The sequence below is a fragment of the Notechis scutatus genome, chromosome 5 (assembly GCF_049901735.1).
Source record: "Notechis scutatus isolate UNSWTSFEM ecotype Mainland chromosome 5, rNotScu1.2, whole genome shotgun sequence".
In the NCBI taxonomy this organism is placed as follows: Eukaryota; Metazoa; Chordata; class Lepidosauria; order Squamata; family Elapidae; genus Notechis; species Notechis scutatus.
The window spans coordinates 51,419,182-51,438,281 of NC_142013.1; the positions used below are offsets into that span (position 1 = coordinate 51,419,182).

The window sequence follows — 19,100 nt, forward strand, 5'->3', positions numbered from 1 at the left end:
CCGTCACTCAAAGACACGGCCTCCAAAAGGGACGGAGCGCTTTTCATTGGCTGTTTAGGGTTGCTATAGAAACACGCTTTGCAGAAGAATCGGGAAACGCGCGAGCTTCCGGAAGCTTTTTGACCTGCGGCAAAGGCAACCTGTCCAGGGGGCCTCTGCGTTTGCATTACGATCTTCTGAGCAGGCTTTTGCCTGAGGCTGAAAGCAGGTTAACTGAATTGTATAGCCTCAAAACGGATCGCAGCTACTCTATTTTCTTCCCACTGTCCTTGTGGGAGTCCTACATTATTATTATTACACTGTGGTAAGATGGGCGGCCAATAATTTAATAAAGAAATATTAAATTTATTGGCTGCGTATCTCGCCCCAGGGTAATCTTTCTAGGAGACTCACCAACCATAAAAAAAATTGAATAAAACATTTAAACAAAGCGAAAGTAAAATAGAATAAAAAATACAAGGAAAAGGAAAACATATTTCAATCAGGGGTCCCTCATTACCTCAACCCCGAGCTACACATATTCTCCTTTATTGGTACATCTCAATCAATCAGAATAGAGCTGGAAGGGACCTTGGAGGTCTTCTAGTCCAACCCCCTGCTCAAGCAGATCTATATCATTTCAGACAAGTGACTGTTCAGTCTCTTAAAAACCTCCAGTGATGAAACACATAACTTTTGAAGGCAAGCTGTTGCATTTGTCCTCACTGTTGGGAAGTTTCTCCTTAATTTCAGGTTGCTTCTCACCTTGATTTGTTTCCATTGTTTCTTGTCTTGCCTTTGTAAGAAACACCACCAGATGGGCTTGTGGGGAGCAGAGAAAGGAGGGAGAGTCTGCTGTCAGTCTAGCAAACCACCTCCAGAGTAGAACATCCACATTAGGAAGGCCAATTTGCAGGGCCAGGTCTTTAGGCTCTTACTGAAGGATAGGATGTTGGGGGCAGAGCTTACCCTGGAGGACAGTGAAATGCAGTGTAATACCTCACTGTTTTATATTACTTGCCATTTTGCATGACTTGGAAGTCTAGGTTGTACTACTTTGTAGCTTTGTTTGCCTACAGATATTTTTAAAGGTATTTTTCTTGCTATCGGTGTTTTTTATAGCCAACATGGCTACCTTGTCATTTTTGCCCTACTGCATTAAATTGTGGTAGTAAGAGCTTTCCTCTTCCCTAGGTCCTGCTGTGTTGCTTCATGGCAGGGGAAGACATTTCTGGGAGGGATGAGGGAAGATTGTTGGGGGATGTACTGTCACGTAAGGCATAGAAGTAATCCCAACTCCAAAGCAAAAGCAAGTGACAATTATATTTTCACAATAAAGATGCTATAAATGGATGATCACTTTAGTGGCGGCAATAAAGGCATCCTTTCATACTATGCAGGGGAAGGTGATGGTATATTATTCCTGTATTTTACCACATGGAAAGGTGCTGTAAAGCGATTGGCAATGTAGTGATGGGCTCCTCAGGTCACATGGACATAACACCTTATTGAGGAACAGCTGAGGATCTCATGTTGTTTACAATATGGGTGTATTAAAACCTTTTAAGTGACTAGTTGACAATATTGCCATGCAGGTCAAGAAAACTGGAAGCTGCAAAAACACCGATCTGGACCCATTATGCAAAGGCCCAGCTCTCTTGAGAAGTCCATAATGCTAGGAAAGATATTAGGATGGAGAAAAAGAGGACAATTGGTAGCAGGCTGTATGGACTAAATTACAGTAGTAATGTATACACTACTTGAGGGAGACTTGAGGGATCATGAAGGGAACAGATTGTCTTGGAGAAAATCCATGTGGCTAGTTAAGAGTTGACACCACTTTGATGGCAATTTCCAGTTGTAATTAAGCAAAACTATATAGCCCCATTTCAATCTAAGGCCCTAGATGGCTCAAGAACCAACAGTAGAATGAGGATCATCACAAAAAGATTATTGCAGACATTCCATGTCTTTTCCTTTTTTCCAGGTTACAACTGTTAGGGCATAGAAACTGAGGCAGAATTGAGATGGAAGTAAGAACCAAGCAGAACGGTCAGACCAGATAAATATTCTGCAAAAGTTTTCATCAATCTTATTGCTTCACAAAGTTTGTTGGCTCCTGATGTCCCAGGCCTTTATATAAAGATTACCTCTGATGATCTTAGATCAGAAAGACAGCTGAAAATTTTAAGTCCACAAGGGTAAAGCCAAATTTTGACAGCATCAATAATGGAGATATATTCCTAACAATGGGAAAATTTATTTCATAAAGTAACATGTTTCACAGTATATGTATATGCAGTATTGTAAACCATCAATATTAATATTGTAATGGAGATAATTATTGTGTACTACAAGCAATAACTTATACATTAACAAAGCAATTTGCACAGGAAAACACTTCAAGGAAAATAGATAGGATTTTAGACTGTTGTAATTTTGACTCTCTAATATTGATTTCCTTTAACAGTACACATTATAATAAACTACTCATCCTTTGCTCATACATGCTTTGTTGCAATTTTTGTGGTACTTTGCTGCCAGATTTTATAATCCATTGAAGATGCTGAGGCCTATATTTGAAATTTAATAGAACTATAGTAATTGAAATTAATTAAATATTCAAACAAGGACCACATATAAAAGAACTCTAATTGCACTATTGAGAATACAGTTGTGTTGCTAACATTATAATACCAATGTAGAACACATGTTAATACATTATGGAACCAGAAAATTATAGTTCTTCTGCTGTTTTAAAATGTACAATTTTAAAAGCACAATATAGAAGTTACTGTATTTAATAACTGTACTTTAATGAGTAGAAGTGTTATATGAGATGATTTATATAAATACATTGGAACAGTATTAGAGAAATTGAAATGATGGTTTATTTTTACTGCTCCATGGAATGAGGTGCTGCACTCAGATACCACAGAAGGAAAATATTTTGTAAACAGAGCATACTATAACAGTCTGCAAATACAGCAAAAGGAACAGACATATTTAGCATGGCCCTTCTCAAAAAAGATTTTCATAAATTTAAAAAAAACAAGCAATATAAATAGATGTGACAATATGATTAAGAAAAGACTATCTTGCTTAACAGTAGTATAGAACAGACATATATTTCCTTCATGACATGAAAATACGACATTTAAGTGCCATCTGTTGCAAAAAATTTGGAGGCAGACAATTGCGAGTTTACAAAGCATTATGTATGGGAGTATGGCATCACCTATAATGTTGATGTTTGTCTGTGGAAAGTGATATATTTAACTTGTCAGAATAGTACATAAACCATTTTTTTGTTCATTCATACCATATTTGAGACACATTACTTCTATATATTGTAAAGGAAAAAGCTGGAAAAGTTGAAATATATGGACCATCTATCCAATTACTTCTTTACACAGATCTTCCTATCAAAATGAATATAAATTTTCCTTCAACTTAGAAAGCAACATTCATACTGGAATAGGAAGCTATATGAGAATAAGGTCAGGAGAAGAATAACAATAAACTGCAAAAAATTTTCTCATGTCTGCAAAACAAAGCATGTGCAATAATAGGAAAAATATATTACTATATATTGTTTAAAATTATTTCAATTGTTGAGGGAATTAACTTCTACAAATCTTCATAAACCTCTATTATTTATTTCCTGACATTAATATTACACAATTGGCATCTTAAATTTTGACAGTTCTTTGGTGAATACTTACGTATAAATATACCAGTTATCAGATACTGGAAGTGGTTCTAGTTCTAACAGAAGGGCATTTAAAATGGTATTTAAATTCTTATATAAGAATGTTCAAGAAACAATTGTTTAAAACTCTTATGTGTGATATTCAGAGAAACCAATGCATGCTTGTTGGTCTTGAAAGACAAACTTAATGTTATACTTTCCTATGAACTAAAGTGGGATTGAAACAAGTGTAACTTTTCCTTGCATTGTGTCCATTAAAGGAACAGAATAAGATCACTACTTGGATTAATTCTGTGCATGATTCCCCACCCTGCCACCTTTGTGTAGTGACCTAAGAATTAATGTTCAGTGCACCTGATTAAAGTATTGCACATACAAAATTAAATCAATGCCCAGTTCTATTAGATAATTTTTAACTAATACTTTCTACCCAGTTTAAATAATTATATCTTAAATAATTTATCTTTCCATAAAATCTTGTGTCGGTAATGTTTTAGGTGCTAAACAAATTAAAGGATCTGTGGTCGAGTTGCTGTTGGTAGATCTGGATGGTATAGGGGGTGCAGGAGGGGGTCTTGCTGGCAATAGATGAAAAGGTCCAGAACTTTTGCTATGACCACTGTAAACAGTAAAGTCTGAGTCAGTGATATTTTGTTCAGTGCCCAGTGAAAAAGAAGTTGCTTGCAGGGAAGAAGCTCTTTTTAAATCAGTGGGATTGGCTAATGGTTTCAGGGTTAATACTAAATCGTCCTCTTCAAATGTTACCCAACCTTTTTGTTTTCCATTGTTAGATATAGAAGATGTATTCTGCAAACTGAAATCATCTTCAAATGTGTCAACATAAAATGTAGCTTTGCCTTTCTGATGAATAAGAGGCTTTAGAGATGGAAAAGGATTAGAAGTGGGTCCTTCTGCTGAACAATGTGAAGTTGCTCCAAATTCTTGAGATGCGGTTCTAAATGGATTTCCAGTCGTAATATTTTTTTCATTAAAAAGATTTGTGCTGGTAGCAAATGGATTCAGAGAATTGGACATGTATACCTCAGATTTACTGTGTGCTAGTGTATGTGGAGTACCTATGTTCCTGAAATTAAAATTGTCTGTTGCAGAAGGCAGGTTTGTCAGCTTCTTTTGACTTAAAGATACAATCGGTGACATTTGAACTGACTGAATTTTAGATTCAGAAAATAATTGAAAGGACAGATCTTCAAAAGGATCATTGTTTAGTTGTGTTTCAAGCTGAACAGCGTGAATTCCATTTGTTCTAATCTGAAAAATAAATATAACGTTCAATATATGACTTGTCTGATAAAAGATCCATTGATCATGAAAGAAGCAGTGGATTTGAACATCTGCCTTTTGTAATTTGCTTTATACTTGAAAAATATTCCTAAGTTTCTTTCTATACAACTTTTTTTTATATTATTTTCACTGCATTATCCCTGTCAGAATATATACACAAGTGGATCTACTATATACACAGCCATACTATATACTTACAATATGAAAGAAAAATTACAGTAAGTTTTAAGATTACAACATAATGTTTGGATTAAAAGCACTGCATGGTATAAAGAATTGAAACATTAAACTAATAAAAATTCATGTGCAGAAAAAAGTTAATATAAAATATTTTTCATAATGAAATCTTAGTAATTAAGTCTCAAGCCTTCTCATTTTTAAGTATAGGTTATGTTAATTTGAAAAGAGTAATGGGAAAGTTCCATTCATACTTGATAAACAGGCCAAAAGAGAAAATATTTTCTCTATCATTTATCTATTAGAAAGATGTCCCATGAATTTCAACAGAATTAAACCTCAGTGAGAAAGGAAATCATACACAAGCTCCCAGTCCTACCCAACATTTCACTCATACAATGCCTGTCTTAAGTGAGCTCAGACAATTGCCTTAAGGTGACTCAAGCCAATGGCCAAGCTCACCATCCCAGCACAGGGAACGTAAGGTGCCCTGCTCAAGTACAGGAAATGAATTTAAGCTTAAAGATAAGTTGTTTTAATCTTTTAGACACATTCTGCATGTTCCTTTTAATATTAAAAATCTATTATGTAAAACTAAACAGTAAGTATAATAATTGGACACAATGTAAAACCATCAAAGGTTATGACTTGAAATATTACACTCTAATATTGAGATTACATTTAGCAAATCTTGACTTGAAAATTCACTATACTTAAAAACCAATGATCAATATATAACACTGAAACTCAACTGCAGAATAAACAGAAATAAAACAGTTTAGCAGCAATTAACATATTCTGTTTATGGACTAGGTTATTACCAAAACCAAAAATAGTAGATTATTACATTTTAAATTATGCTTATTGCATTGATCTCAGATGCAAAGAAACATTTGTTTTTTAAAAAATATATAAGATTAACTTCATTTTAAAATTAAACTAGATAGATTATATGTTAAAAGTAACTTTTTTAAAGTATATGATAAGAGAAGGTTGACTTAACCAAAAAGAAAATTTGAAAAAAATTAAAACCAATATTTCTCATTCTGTAATGTTGTCTCAGGCTACTTGTGTTGATCAGTGTTAAATAGTTTCAGACAGCGAGAGAATCAAGCACCCTCAGTTGCAAGAGTTCTCAAAATGTGAGTAAGGTCCACCTGAAGAATTGTAAATAAGACTTCAAGACTTTTCATTTTATTAAATAAGCTGCTAAATTGTTCTCCTCCTTTTTACCATGGCAATAGCAAGAAGCTGTACATCCCCCTCTCTCTTGTCAATTAATGTGTCAGGGACAAAAAGAAGGCAATTTTTGATAAATGTTAAGGCTCTCTAGTATGCTGACATACTACTTCCATTCTCTCCACTTTCAAAGAATAATTAGTACAAATGGGTATATTGAAACACACATAACACAATTTGAAAACTCTTGCCCTATAGGGCATAGCATGTCAAGTTAAGTAAGTTGCCTTATATGTCAATAGCATGATGGATATTTGTGTATTCATACAGGCAGATGATTTCAGTGCGAGCACAGATGTATGAACACAGCCGTTCATACATCTTTTATGCTAGAACTTATGGAGAAAATAGAATGGATGAAAAAAATGTAAGACCAGTAAAGAATCAGGTACCTTTTACCCTGAAGGTTGATCCTGCTTGTGAAAAGGAGACAGATATCAAAAGAAAACATTAGAAAGAAATCCAAGGTAACATGCTTCTAAGAGACTCTATTACATTGGCCACATTAAGGGGAACTATAAATCAGGTACAACTTGGTACATGCAGACATCTTTTTCCTGCACTAACCTGAGTACCTCAGAACAAACCACATTTCTCTGTGGCCCTGGTTTACAAAGACTGCTAGTTGCAAGAAGTGGATTTTTTTGGTATGGATATGGGGATTTTTATGGCTTTTTCTGAACAAAAATGGGTATATTCCTGCCCTTGGTCAAACTTTTTTATATTCCAATGAAAAGATGGGCAGGATTTGGATGAGGGATGAATTCTCTTGAAATATAATTGGATAAAGGGCAAAAGTCACTTAGATCAAATACCGATTATATTGTACATTATGGAATTGCCAAATTATGGAAATTTTTCTTTTTCTACTGTTCTATTTAATAAAGGTATTAATTTCCTCATTTGCTTCATAGATCACAATAGTATACTGCATGTACAATTGCTAACATACATCAACATTAGGACAGGTTAAAATCTATCAAATTAAGAGTTTCTTAAAAATAGATTTTAAGTTATAAGCTACATTTTTGAAAGTTATTTTACTTTTAAAAAAGCAAAGGTAAATGGGACATACAATTTTCAGATTTGGGATTACTTTCTTATAGCAGACGAAAAACTATTTTTCCATCTGGCTGATCTTTCACTGTAATAAATTGAAATTGAATTTATTTGTCTACATTTTTAAGTCTTAATTAGTTTTTTCCTCTTTATTTTGGTATTCTGTTGTTGCAAATTTTATTCTGTATTAATTTTAATATTCGCATTTTCTGCCTTTTGGAAGTTAAAATATTTTTCTGCAAACTGTTCAGGGAACAAAACAAAACCTCTCCAGGAAATAAAATTCTGGCACAGATTTTGAGTATGATGAAGATAAACCTAACTAATGTCCAATGTATTGAATCCAAGATAATTCTAAACATAATTTGTTAATCCCCTCACTTGAATTATGCCTATGCTTCCTAGTGACAGAGATTAGGAAGCGATAGAACAGTTCAGCCTTAATTTGGACTTGAATAATTTAAGACTACATCGGCAATTTACGAGTTGTTCAGCTTTCTACACTAAATATTTTTGAGTGGAGCAGTACAGAAGTAGCAGTAGATAAATTGCACCCGAAAGAAAATGTTTAAAAAATATTCTGTACATACTTGCTTCTGTGATGGAATGTTGTCAGAAGGCAAACTTTGGGATGATTTACTGCGGGGGGGAGGCTGTGGTGGTGCCTCCAGGTTTGATGGAGAAGCTGTTTGAGACGTTGCTGTCGTAGGTATAAGTGGCTCCTGCATCTTTACAACAGAAGTGGGTTGAATAGGAACTGTTCCTTGTGGTTTAAGTGGTTCAGGAAGTAAAGGTGACCCTATAAATACATTCAATTATTTTCCTAGTTTCAATACCAAAAATGATTTTAATAATGATAGTGATAATAGCAGTAATGCCAAATCCAGTCTGAACAACTGGTTGACTTGCAAAAAGACCATAATGTTTTTTTTAATCTACTGGTTAGTGAGACAGATACACTTGATCAACCTAAGAACAAGAAATTGCTATTCCCTGAGCAATATTTTAGAAGAAAATAGAACCTTAAAAATAAATAAATAAATGCACACTTTTCTTAGCCTTCTTAACTCTATAATTCAATTGCACACTCACTACAGTGTGCAACTGATATCTAGGTTGCACTTTAACAGACAATTTCTTTGCAATACAGGAGAAAGATACTTTCTAGCAGTTGTATGCCATTCTGTCTCAAAACTTGATTTAAATAGTGTGAAGCTCTACTAAAGAGAAGTTGAAATCTTATTTAACACTGTACATATGCATTATAAATAGCTCCAATTGTTTCATAATTTGCATTACTACTGTAATCAGTTTGGATCAGCCACAGTGCATTTTCCTTGAAACCCCCAAATACAAAGAAGCTGAACATTAATAATAGGTACTGGTTTTACCTACAGTTATCTCAATGTTTTGTTACATTCGTATTAGAATGGACTTTTACTTGTTTGCACTGAAAAAGTAAATGTTAAATTGCTTTTTATAAATATTTTGAAATTTTGAAAAACTAGTGATATTTAAAGGAGACTGAGTTGGAAATACAATGACCTATGAATTTCCCATATTTCTTAGATGTTATATAGATATACCACTATTCAAAAAAAGCTACACCACAAATCCTGGATTCTAGAATTGTTTCACATAATGCAGTAGTTATTTTAGATTTGAAAGCATTAAAAATAATTGGGAATTTCTTTTTCCAAATCACTGTTAAGACTGTTCATTTATTAAAAGCACTGTTCATTTATTAAAAGCACTTAAAAGCAATTCTTTTTTATAGACAAGAAAAGCAGAACACGCTTTGCAATCTTTATATTATTTATTAATAAAATTTATATGGTGGCCCAAGTCACAGAGAATCTTGCCTTATAGTTGACCTAAGTACTCACTTACTTTAAAAATCAAAAGTGGGTATTTAGGAATTATGTTTCATCCAAGGGATAGCATCTATATTCTCTTGAATGCACTTATAACACTCCTTTGTGTAGAAGAATTACATTAAAAAAGAAAAATGCATTAATATACTCACCAATTTTACCTGTTGTTAATTCTGGTGGCTTAGGGTGGAGTTCAGGCATATGCTTTCCTATAGAAGGACGCACATGACTTTGTGGCACACTAATAACTCCAGCTCGGGGAGGAACAATCTGAAATGGAAGTATAGACTTTTAAGCACTACTATAATTGGAATTGGTTTGTTTCAAAGTAGGCTGGCAACTTAAGCCAGTTGTCCCTAGGCTAGGGTCCTGCAGAATCATTGGGCTTCAGTTCTGTTGTCTTCCAGATGGTTTTTAGATGTCCCATTCATGTGGAGGCTGTCAAGTTAGAGAAGGCTGCTTCACCTATTTCTTGACATCCTAGCAATTAATAAAAGTTTTACATTCTTCAATGTAAAAATAAGCACATATATTGATCTTGGACATCTACAAAGGAGTATCTATTGATCTGTACAACCCTTAAAAGTAATAAAGCCAAGGAGAAAGAGCTAGCCTATGGTAACCTGCAAGGTGTGTGCGATGTATGTATTCCTGCCCGAGGAGGACTCCAATGTATACCTGTATCGAATGCAAACTGATCAGATTACTGCAGGAGAAAATGGAGAGTCTACAAACATCTAACCACTCTGAGATTTATCTGTGGAAATGAGAAATTCTCGAAAATTTGTCTACAAACTGAACATACCAAGGAAGAAACAACTACTAAGAAAAATGGAGCCTTAGAAGAGAAAGGAGGCAGCATGTCACTCAGAAGACAAAACACCTGAAGGGACTATGCTTGCCACTGGAGTTTAACATTCACTTTCTTACCCTCCCTCTGGAAGAAGCATGCAGATATCTGGAGAAGAATCTTCATCGACTGTTACAGTAACAGGAAGAAAAGTAGCCCAGCCTGTCACAGAGAAGAGTCTGCTAGGTATCCAGAAGAGGAAAAGGCATGTGTTGGTGACTTCTCAGAGAAACAGAATCAGCAATCTGCAGACCAGATAACCTATCAAACTGCCTCCCAGGTACAAAGATCAAAGACGTGACAGAGGCTTACCCAACTAATTGAATTCATTGATTATTATTCCTTTCTCCTCGTTCACGTTGGGATGAATGATACAACAAAAAAGAGCCTAGAAAAAAAAATCAAGGGAGGTAGGAAGGCAAAAGAGGAGCACAGGTGATGTCAATATCCAATGAGAGAATGGAGGATTTCAGAGGTAAACCACTGGCTCAAAGAATAGTGCTGCCTGGACTATAGTTTATCTACTTATAGGTAGGGGTCCAGGCAAGAGACAGGGTGCACCTCACAAAGACTGGGAAGTATGGGCTTAAATACATCTTGCTTGAGTCATCTGAAAGGCTTTAAACTGAATCTGGAGGCCAATTTCTAGGACCAAACCCAAAGTATAAATACCAAGACAACAAATCTGACAATAAGGAAGGAAGTGGGGATGAGAAAATTACACTCCTATTGCAAAATAGGAGATGCAGCTAGCAAATGCAAGGTCATCCATAAAGGGCTGTACACTAATAATAAAAATATAGGGTACAAACAGGGAGAACCTGAAGTCTTAGAGCATGAGGGCAGGTACAATATTGTTGCTATTACTGAAAATTGGTGTGATGGAAGCTACGATTACAACATACTGCTAGAAAAAAATAATTTGTTCAAAACAAACAGATGCAACAAAAAAGGAGTTGCACTGTGTGTAAAGAATACTACACTTCTACAGAAATATACAACACTAAGGATGAAGGTCTTCTTGAAAGTATTTGGGTGAATACTACAGGGAAAAAAAGTAACAGCAGTATAGGTGTATATCCAACCAAGGCCACTCAATCAAGCAGAGGAAATAGAGGCACCTTTTGGAAGTAAGTAAGCTGAAGTGTGCAGGAAACACACTGCTGCAGCAATGGGGGATTTTACCCTGACATCAACTGGGAAACAACTTTGCAGCAAGTGGCAGATGGAATAGGTACCTAACATACATAGTTGAGAACTTTATCATCCAAAAGATGGGGGGGAGAACTACAGGATCAGCTACGCTGGACTTCATACTTACTAATAGGGATGAAATGACTGAGGGAATGGAGATGACCATGTCATGCTAGCATTCACCATAATGCAGGCAAGGATAATTGAACAAAGTCAGACTCATGTTCTAGATTTTAAGAGAGCTAACTTCAACAAACTAGGAGGATGAACAGGGAGAATTCCATGGATAGAAATTCTGGAGGGAAAAACAGTTCAGGATGCTTGGGAAATTCTGAGAAATGAAATAAAAAAGGCCCAAACAGAAACAATACTATAGAGAAGAAAAACAAGACATCTAAGGAGCTTGGCATGGTTGTACAAAGAGCTCTCTGACAAACTGAGGAACAAAAAGGACAAATATAAAAATGTAAAGAGGGGCTTAATAACTGCAACAGAATACCAGCAATTTAGCAAATTCTTGCTGGAGGAGTTCTTATGATGTTTTGATTGTTTGTTGTTTTAATTTCCCCATTTTAAGAACCTCTATCCCAGGCCATACAACCCAATTATATTCCCCCCCACTAATATTTCCAACTTTGGTATTCCAAAGCAGCACATCTTGCTTACACGTTTTGTCAATTTTAAATTGAACTCCTCAACCTCTTTTTCAGCATCAGAGATTAAAACATAAAGTTGGATAATCAAAGGATTATCAATAAAGTCTAATTGATACCATTCAGTCATGGACTGCATGGTAGTCTAGTAATGTTCTTGCTCTATCCTGCCTAATCATGAAAGCAATACCATTCCTTCTTTGTTTTCCATGTAGTAAACAATTTGGGGAGTAAACAATTTGATTTTCGGACTGAAGGTGTCCAGTTCCAGTCCATCTTAGTTTGCTGAGATATAAGCTTAAATGTATCCAGTTAATTCACTAATTAGGAACTAACTCATGTCAGAAATACAACCATGTTTGTTGTTGACATATCCTATGTGAGGGTACATAGGTTTATATTTATAAAATGGTGAAATGATCGATGACAGGGAGCTAGGTCTTCACCCTTCTATAGACTTTCACTGCATGCATTTTTCAACCCCAGCCCATATCTGAGGATGGACATGAGCCATGCAACAAGAAAAATGATTGAGATAATAGACTCGGGATTTCTTTTAGTAATATGATTTTAATATTAAAATCAGTCACACCTTTATACATGGTAATGATTATAGTGATATCCTGAGATTTAGCTATATGGAATCAAACTGAAAACTTAGAATATTTAAGTTCTTCATTAAAATACACACCAGGGATCTTCTGGCTAGTATCACTAGAAAATATTTTTTAAAAATGTTACACAACTAAATGTTATTCTATTCTTAGTTTTACCAGAAAATATATATCCTTACCGGTCTACATGTACTGGGTCCAGATGTTCCTGTGTTTATTTGTCCAGTGGGAGGCAGAGACTGATTATAAGCTAAAGAAAGGGGATGCGTAATTAGAATATATTTCTAAATTCAGATTCTCTATAATTAGTAAATAACTAATATTGATTTATAGCATCTATTATCTTTGTGAAGTAGGGGTTTTCTGAGCTTTCAGATATGAAAGGATGTCCCACCTCCAAATTTGTTGTGCATATTAGTTACTGAAACTACACACTGAATACTAATGATTCTTGCAGTACTAGAAAATTACAACTGTATACTGTAATCTTTATAACTTTGTTCTAACTTTGTTCTAATAATCAGATATTGACATAGCATCTATATTCTTTATTAGTATTTGAAACTGGATCAGCATACCCACAAATATATGGTCCTATTTAGGGATCTGGGATACTTTATAAAAAGCATTAAATTTCACCTTTGTAATTCATATCATTTACAGAATGATTTATCAAGCAAGAATTTTTGTCTACTGTCAAACCATTTCCTCATTAACTAGCTTGTTAAGGGTACAGATAAGAATATTAACAATGAATTATTATTGAAATGGATAAGCTGCTCAGTTACAAAAATCTCTAAATAACTAGCAACATGATTCCATTTGGTAAGAATATTTCAAAAATTAACATTAAATTTATGAAATATAAAGAGAAGTTTAAATGTTCACTTCATATATGAAATTTAGAGATTAAATATTTACATATTTAGTTTAAACATTCAGTGTGACATTAAGAATAAGAGTTACCTTCTTCTCTCCTAGCTACAACAGGGCTGGGAGGAGCACCAAAACCTTATCAGAGGAAAGCAGAAAAGTACTATATAACATGTAAGCAGCATACTTTATTAAGAAAAGGGCAAAAATAAAGAGAACTGCAATTCTTTTTTAGTAAAATGATTAATAAATGTTTTAATACAATATTTGCATTGTATATTATTGCAATGTTTAGTAAGAAAAATAAAAACTGACATATCACTTAGATCAGTGGCCCCCAACCTTTTTTGTGCTGCGGCCCGGTACCGGCATCACAAAATGATCCACGGCCCGGTACCGGCATCAGCATGCATGACAAGGCAAGGCGAGACAAGCAACCGGCCAGCCAGCCGTCCCCCGCTTCTCCCCGCCACCTTCAACTCCTCCTTTGTACCTTTGTCAATGGGCTTTGCTTCGGGACGGCTTCGGGATGATCGCTCGGCTCGCCTTGCCTTGGGTGCTGAAAGAATCCTCGCACCTTAGTTTTGTTCGAAGCCCCCCATTCAATGAAACTAAGGCGTGAGGACCCAAACGCCGCTTTCCAACCGGAAAAGCTCACCCGGAAGCACTTTCTCGTCCAACAAGATGGCGGCGCCCAGCAAACCGGCGGCCCGGTAGGAAATGTTCCACCGGTCCGCGGCCCAGTGGTTGGGGACCCCTGACTTAGATAACACAAATAGCTGCAAACATCTGCAATTTACTGCTGCCATAGCCTTTGGGAGGGAATGGTCATCCCCACTACTAGGGGTAACAAATGTGTGTTCTTTGCCCTAGAAGGGCTCAACTGTCTGAGGCCACTAAGTACTTAGGCAAGTGTGGACAAGAGTAGTTGGGACCCTTGAGAGGTGGGATAGGTTGTAGTGTTGATTATGCATGTGTGTATGTGTAGGCAGGAACATCAGGATGGTGATAGGAATACAGGATCCAGAGTTTGCAAGTGGTCTTGCTGTCTGATAGCAACACATTCAAACTTTAGTCCCTGGGTATCAGAACCCTGAGCTCTGCTGTTGTTTTGAATGTCAGATTGGTTAGTAATAAGTCTACCTTCATCAGTAATCTTATAATACATGAGAGCGCCAAGCTCACGTCTAACCAAATTCTGGGTGGGCCTGAAATAGGGTATCCCTCTATCAGAATTATGCCAGCTGGGTTTCGGTTTATGGTAATACATCAGCTGAGATTCTAATGGAGGTGGGTGGAGAGGCAGGTTATCTCTGTTTTGCAGATTTGAGGTTCTCTGATTAAAATTGGGCACTAGGGAACAGTTGGGATTGTTTCTTGTACTGTCCCTCATGGTGCTTAGAATCATCCTTGTCTGAGCTGTTGGATTCCATTGCCTGACTGGCAGTAGAATCTCTGAGGTTGTTGGTACTTCGATATTTCAATTAGCCAGATCAGATAAAGCAGGCATACTCCACGCCCTTCCCTTTAATGTTGCTATCTGGTGAGACCTAGAAAGCATGCCCCTTTTATGATGGCCCGTCCTCTAGAACACCCTTCCTCTTTAAGTCTCTGTTTTAACCTTCTGGAAAGCTGTAAATAGCTGTAAAAAGTTGGCTCTTTTGCAACCATTTTGTGAAACTTTTTTGGATTAGTTTTATTGTATCCTTATTTATTGATTGATTTTATGTTATTCTTTACTTTGTGAGCTATCTAGCCAACTAAAATCAGCACTAAATTCACTAAATAAATAAACAAAACATCTGCATCTGTTAAGCCATATTTAAATAATCATTACCTCCAAGTTCTTTTCTAGCAAGTGCAGGACTCTTACTCCCTTTGGAGTAAGAGATAAAGGCAGCAGTAAAAAGAAGTATTAATTGAAAAAAAGGATTAGAAAGAAATTAAGAATCATAGTAAACAAATTTATTATCACACATTATATGAGAGCTTCAGGTTCATATTATGAAGTGACAATAATTATAATAGAGCACTCCTGTATATACATAATCCAAAGCAGCTATCCTACAGAAAGCTAAGAAATCTTGCTAAAACTTCTATTATGTTAAAATAATAATGTGATTACAAAGAGAATTTAGGATGGAACAAAATGTGGCGATCCAATCTGAGTCAGTCACTGGGAAATGTGGAGAATATTAATTATAATTGGATTTGAATCAATAGAAACCATGGCTGTAACTGTTTCAAATAAAGCATGGTTAACACTATATCATCTGAATTGATAGGATATGGGTAAAACATTAAGTAATAACAGAAGCAATTCCAAAGTCTTTCTGAAACTGCATCAGAAGGGTAGAAGGGTATAAAAGCCGGAAAATGTTTTTCCCATGTCAAACCAAAGTCAAAAGACCTGTAGCCTTCTAGCTGTTAATGAGTATCATAACCACAAGCCAGCATATCCAATAATCAGTTATGAATGGAACACCAATAGCTGGAAGACTACATATTTCAAGCACTATGCTGAATTATGATTCAACATATCTAAATGTGATGGATAATAAACTTATTAAACATATGTTATCTAAAAATAACAGAAAAATCTTATGACCACTGTTTTCATGTTTTATTCAGTTACCTGATGGAGGAGGCGGCCTTTGTGGTGGAGCAGGGCGAGCAGGAGGCACTCCTGGTCGAGGTGGAGGTGGGCGTTTTGGTTCCAAGCCTTGAGTAGACTCTTTTAGTTGAGTTATAGGTTGAAAATCTGCTGGTAAACGTAAAAATAATATAAAGGGACAGTTCAAACAGCAAATAATGCTATCACTATGTTGGTGTGTGTATTACTGAAAGCAGTTCAAGGATTATACTTAATACAACCTCACATTTTTGAGATGTTTGGAGAGCAGAAACTAGAAGAGGCTAATATATGTATATGTGTGCACATGCACGCACACGCACACCCTAATCACAGAACTAAACTGGCACTAACAAAGATAAATATGTTAAGGTGCTTTGGAAGAGTCCCTCAATAAAGATCAGGCTGGCTCCCTCCTTGCTGGTTTTCTGAAAAACTGAATTCCTTTTGAAGGGAGAGTCTTTTTTTATGTTTATACCTGAGGCCATCTTGTTTCCTAGTTGCTTTGTGTATTTTTCTTTTCCTTTCATATTTTGTTTTTTATGTTTTTGTATCGGGCTTTATGTACATTGAATATGAAAAGTCTACACACCCATGTTAAAATACCCGGTTTTGAGATGTAAAAGAATTCGATAACTTCAGAATTTTTTCACCTTTATTTTAACATATAAGCTATACAATTCAATTGAAAAACAAACTGAAATCTTGTAGAGGGCAAAACAAAAAAAAAAGCACAATAACATGGTTGTATAAATGTGCACACTCAAACTAATATTTGTTGAAACACCTTTTTGATTTTATGACAGCATTCAGTCTTCGAGGTAGGAGCCTAACAGCATGGTACATCTTGCCATCTTGCCCTAAGCAAGGGCAATCAGAATGCAAGGGAATTTCCTGTGCACAGCCCTCTTCAGGTAATCCCACAGATTTTCAATTGGATTCAGGCCTGGGCTCCAAAACTTTGAGCCGTAGTGGAGCAGGGTTAGAATGCAGTACTGCAGGCTACTTCTGCTGATTGCTGGCTGCCTGCCGTTTGGCAGATCAATTCTGACCGGCTCAATGTTGACTCAGCCTTTCATCCTTCCGAGGTCAGTAAAATGAGGACCCAGATTGTTTGGGGCAATATACTGGACTCTGTAAACTGCTTAGAGAAGATTGTGAAGCACTGTGAGGTGGTATATAAATCTAAGTACTATTGTCATCTTTTTCTGGTGAAGTCATTCTTTTGTTGATTTGAAAGTTTGCTTTAGATCACTCTCGTGTTGAAAGGTGAAATTCCTCTTCATCTTCAGAATTTTAGTAAAGACCTGAAGATTTTGTGCCAAAATTGACTGATATTTGGAACTGTTCATAATTCTCTTACTGTTGACTATAGCCCTAATTCTTGCTGAAGAAAAGCAGTTCCAAAGCATAATGCTATCACTTTTCACTGTGGTTATGATGTACTTTTGCTGATGCACAGTATTGTTTTTGTGCCAAAGATATTTTTGGCATTATGGCCCAAAGGTTCAACCTTGGTCTCATCAGACCATAATACGTTTTCCTACATGGTTTTGTCAGACTTGATGTAGGTTTTGCAAAATGTAACTGGGTTTATATGTTTTCTTTGTAAGAAAAGGCTTCCGTCTTGCCATTCGAGTCCACAGCTCAGACAAATGAAGAATATGGGAGATTATTGTCACTTGTAGTACACAACCAGGACTACCCAGAAATTCCCGCAGCTCCTTTAATGTTGTAGGTTTCTTGCAGCCTCTTGGACCAACTTTCATCTTCTTTTTTTTAAAGCAATTTTGGAGGAACATTCAGCTCTTGGTAATGTCACTGTCGTGCCATATTTTCTTTTACTTGTTGATGACTTTCTTCACTGTGTTCCATGCTATATCCAATGCCTTGAAATTTTTTGGGGTACCTTTCTCCTGACTGATGCCTTCCAATAATGAGATCCCTTTGATGTTTTATAAGCTATTTGAAGACCATGACTTTGCTGTGAGATGCAACTGTGTAAATGTCAGGAAAATCCTACTAGAACACCTGAAGTTTATATGGGCTTGATCAGAGTCATTTTAATTGATGGCAGGTACATATTGACTACTATTTAACAACAGTTTGTATGTGATATATTAATTCTGAACACAGTTACATCCTTCTTATAAGAGGGTGTCCACACTTATGCAACTGTGTTATTATACATTTTTTATTTTATTTTCCCCCTAAAAGAATTCAGTTTGAATTGTACAACTTCTATATTATATTAAAGCAGGAAATTTTTTGATGTTATTTATCTTGATCAGATTTTTTTTTTACATCTCAAAAACTGGCATTTTAACAGTGGTGTGTAGACTTTTTATATCCACTATAGTTATTGATAGTGTCTTTGATTGTGACAGAGTAGAAGTTTAATATCTACCTTGAGAAGACACTGGAGGTCCAGGAGTCTTATTAGGTGTCCTGCTTGGCCTTGATGGAAGAGTTGGAGGCAGACCCTCTGATGGAGTAGGGGACTGGCAGGGGCTTGAACGAGGGGAAGAGGCAGGTGAGGCTCCAAGACTAGAGCCTGAAGCTAGCTGTAGATGTTGTGGGAGAATTTCTTCTACTTCAGTACTATAATCGTCAACATCACCTTGAAATGAAAAAAAAAATATTCCTATAAATTGTACCACAATTTTTCTATTATGCAGAAATATTACACTTTAATATACAGTCTCAAAGTTTAAAATGTGAATGCACTCAGATTTCATTTATTTTAATGTCATATAGTGCAATATAATTAATTTTAATTTGCTCATTTAGGTACCTCTCAACTCCAAACTGATAAAATAAATATTAACAGTTATATAAAGATAAAAATAAACAAGAACTTGTGATGGATCTAACTAAGCTAACACTCATACAATTTGACAGGGACCCCAATCACCCTAATCCAAGGCCCTGGACAACAGCCA

The 19,100-nt window shown here is 35.8% G+C and overlaps 1 protein-coding gene across 17 annotated transcripts in view; it reads right to left on the reverse strand.

Moving 5' to 3' along the window:
* Positions 1-2,229: 2,229 nt before the first annotated feature.
* The window catches only part of SYNJ1 (synaptojanin 1), a 58,804-nt gene continuing 41,933 nt past the window's right edge, over positions 2,230-19,100 (reverse strand). For 4 of the 17 annotated variants that reach the window (XM_087966706.1, XM_087966701.1, XM_087966696.1 and 1 more), the window contains 8 exons: positions 18,566-18,778; positions 16,162-16,290; positions 15,364-15,402; positions 13,620-13,664; positions 12,833-12,903; positions 9,495-9,612; positions 8,059-8,267; positions 2,230-4,960 (listed from right to left, as the gene is read on the reverse strand). In XM_087966706.1, coding sequence (XP_087822832.1) covers positions 4,151-4,960; positions 8,059-8,267; positions 9,495-9,612; positions 12,833-12,903; positions 13,620-13,664; positions 15,364-15,402; positions 16,162-16,290; positions 18,566-18,778 — 1,634 coding nt within the window. In that variant the 3' untranslated portion in view covers positions 2,230-4,150. Of the gene's footprint in view, positions 4,961-6,801; positions 6,826-8,058; positions 8,268-9,494; positions 9,613-12,832; positions 12,904-13,619; positions 13,665-15,363; positions 15,403-16,161; positions 16,291-18,565; positions 18,779-19,100 lie in introns of all 17 variants that reach the window. The other 13 variants (XM_087966699.1, XM_087966698.1, XM_087966705.1 and 10 more) reach the window with 10 other exon arrangements.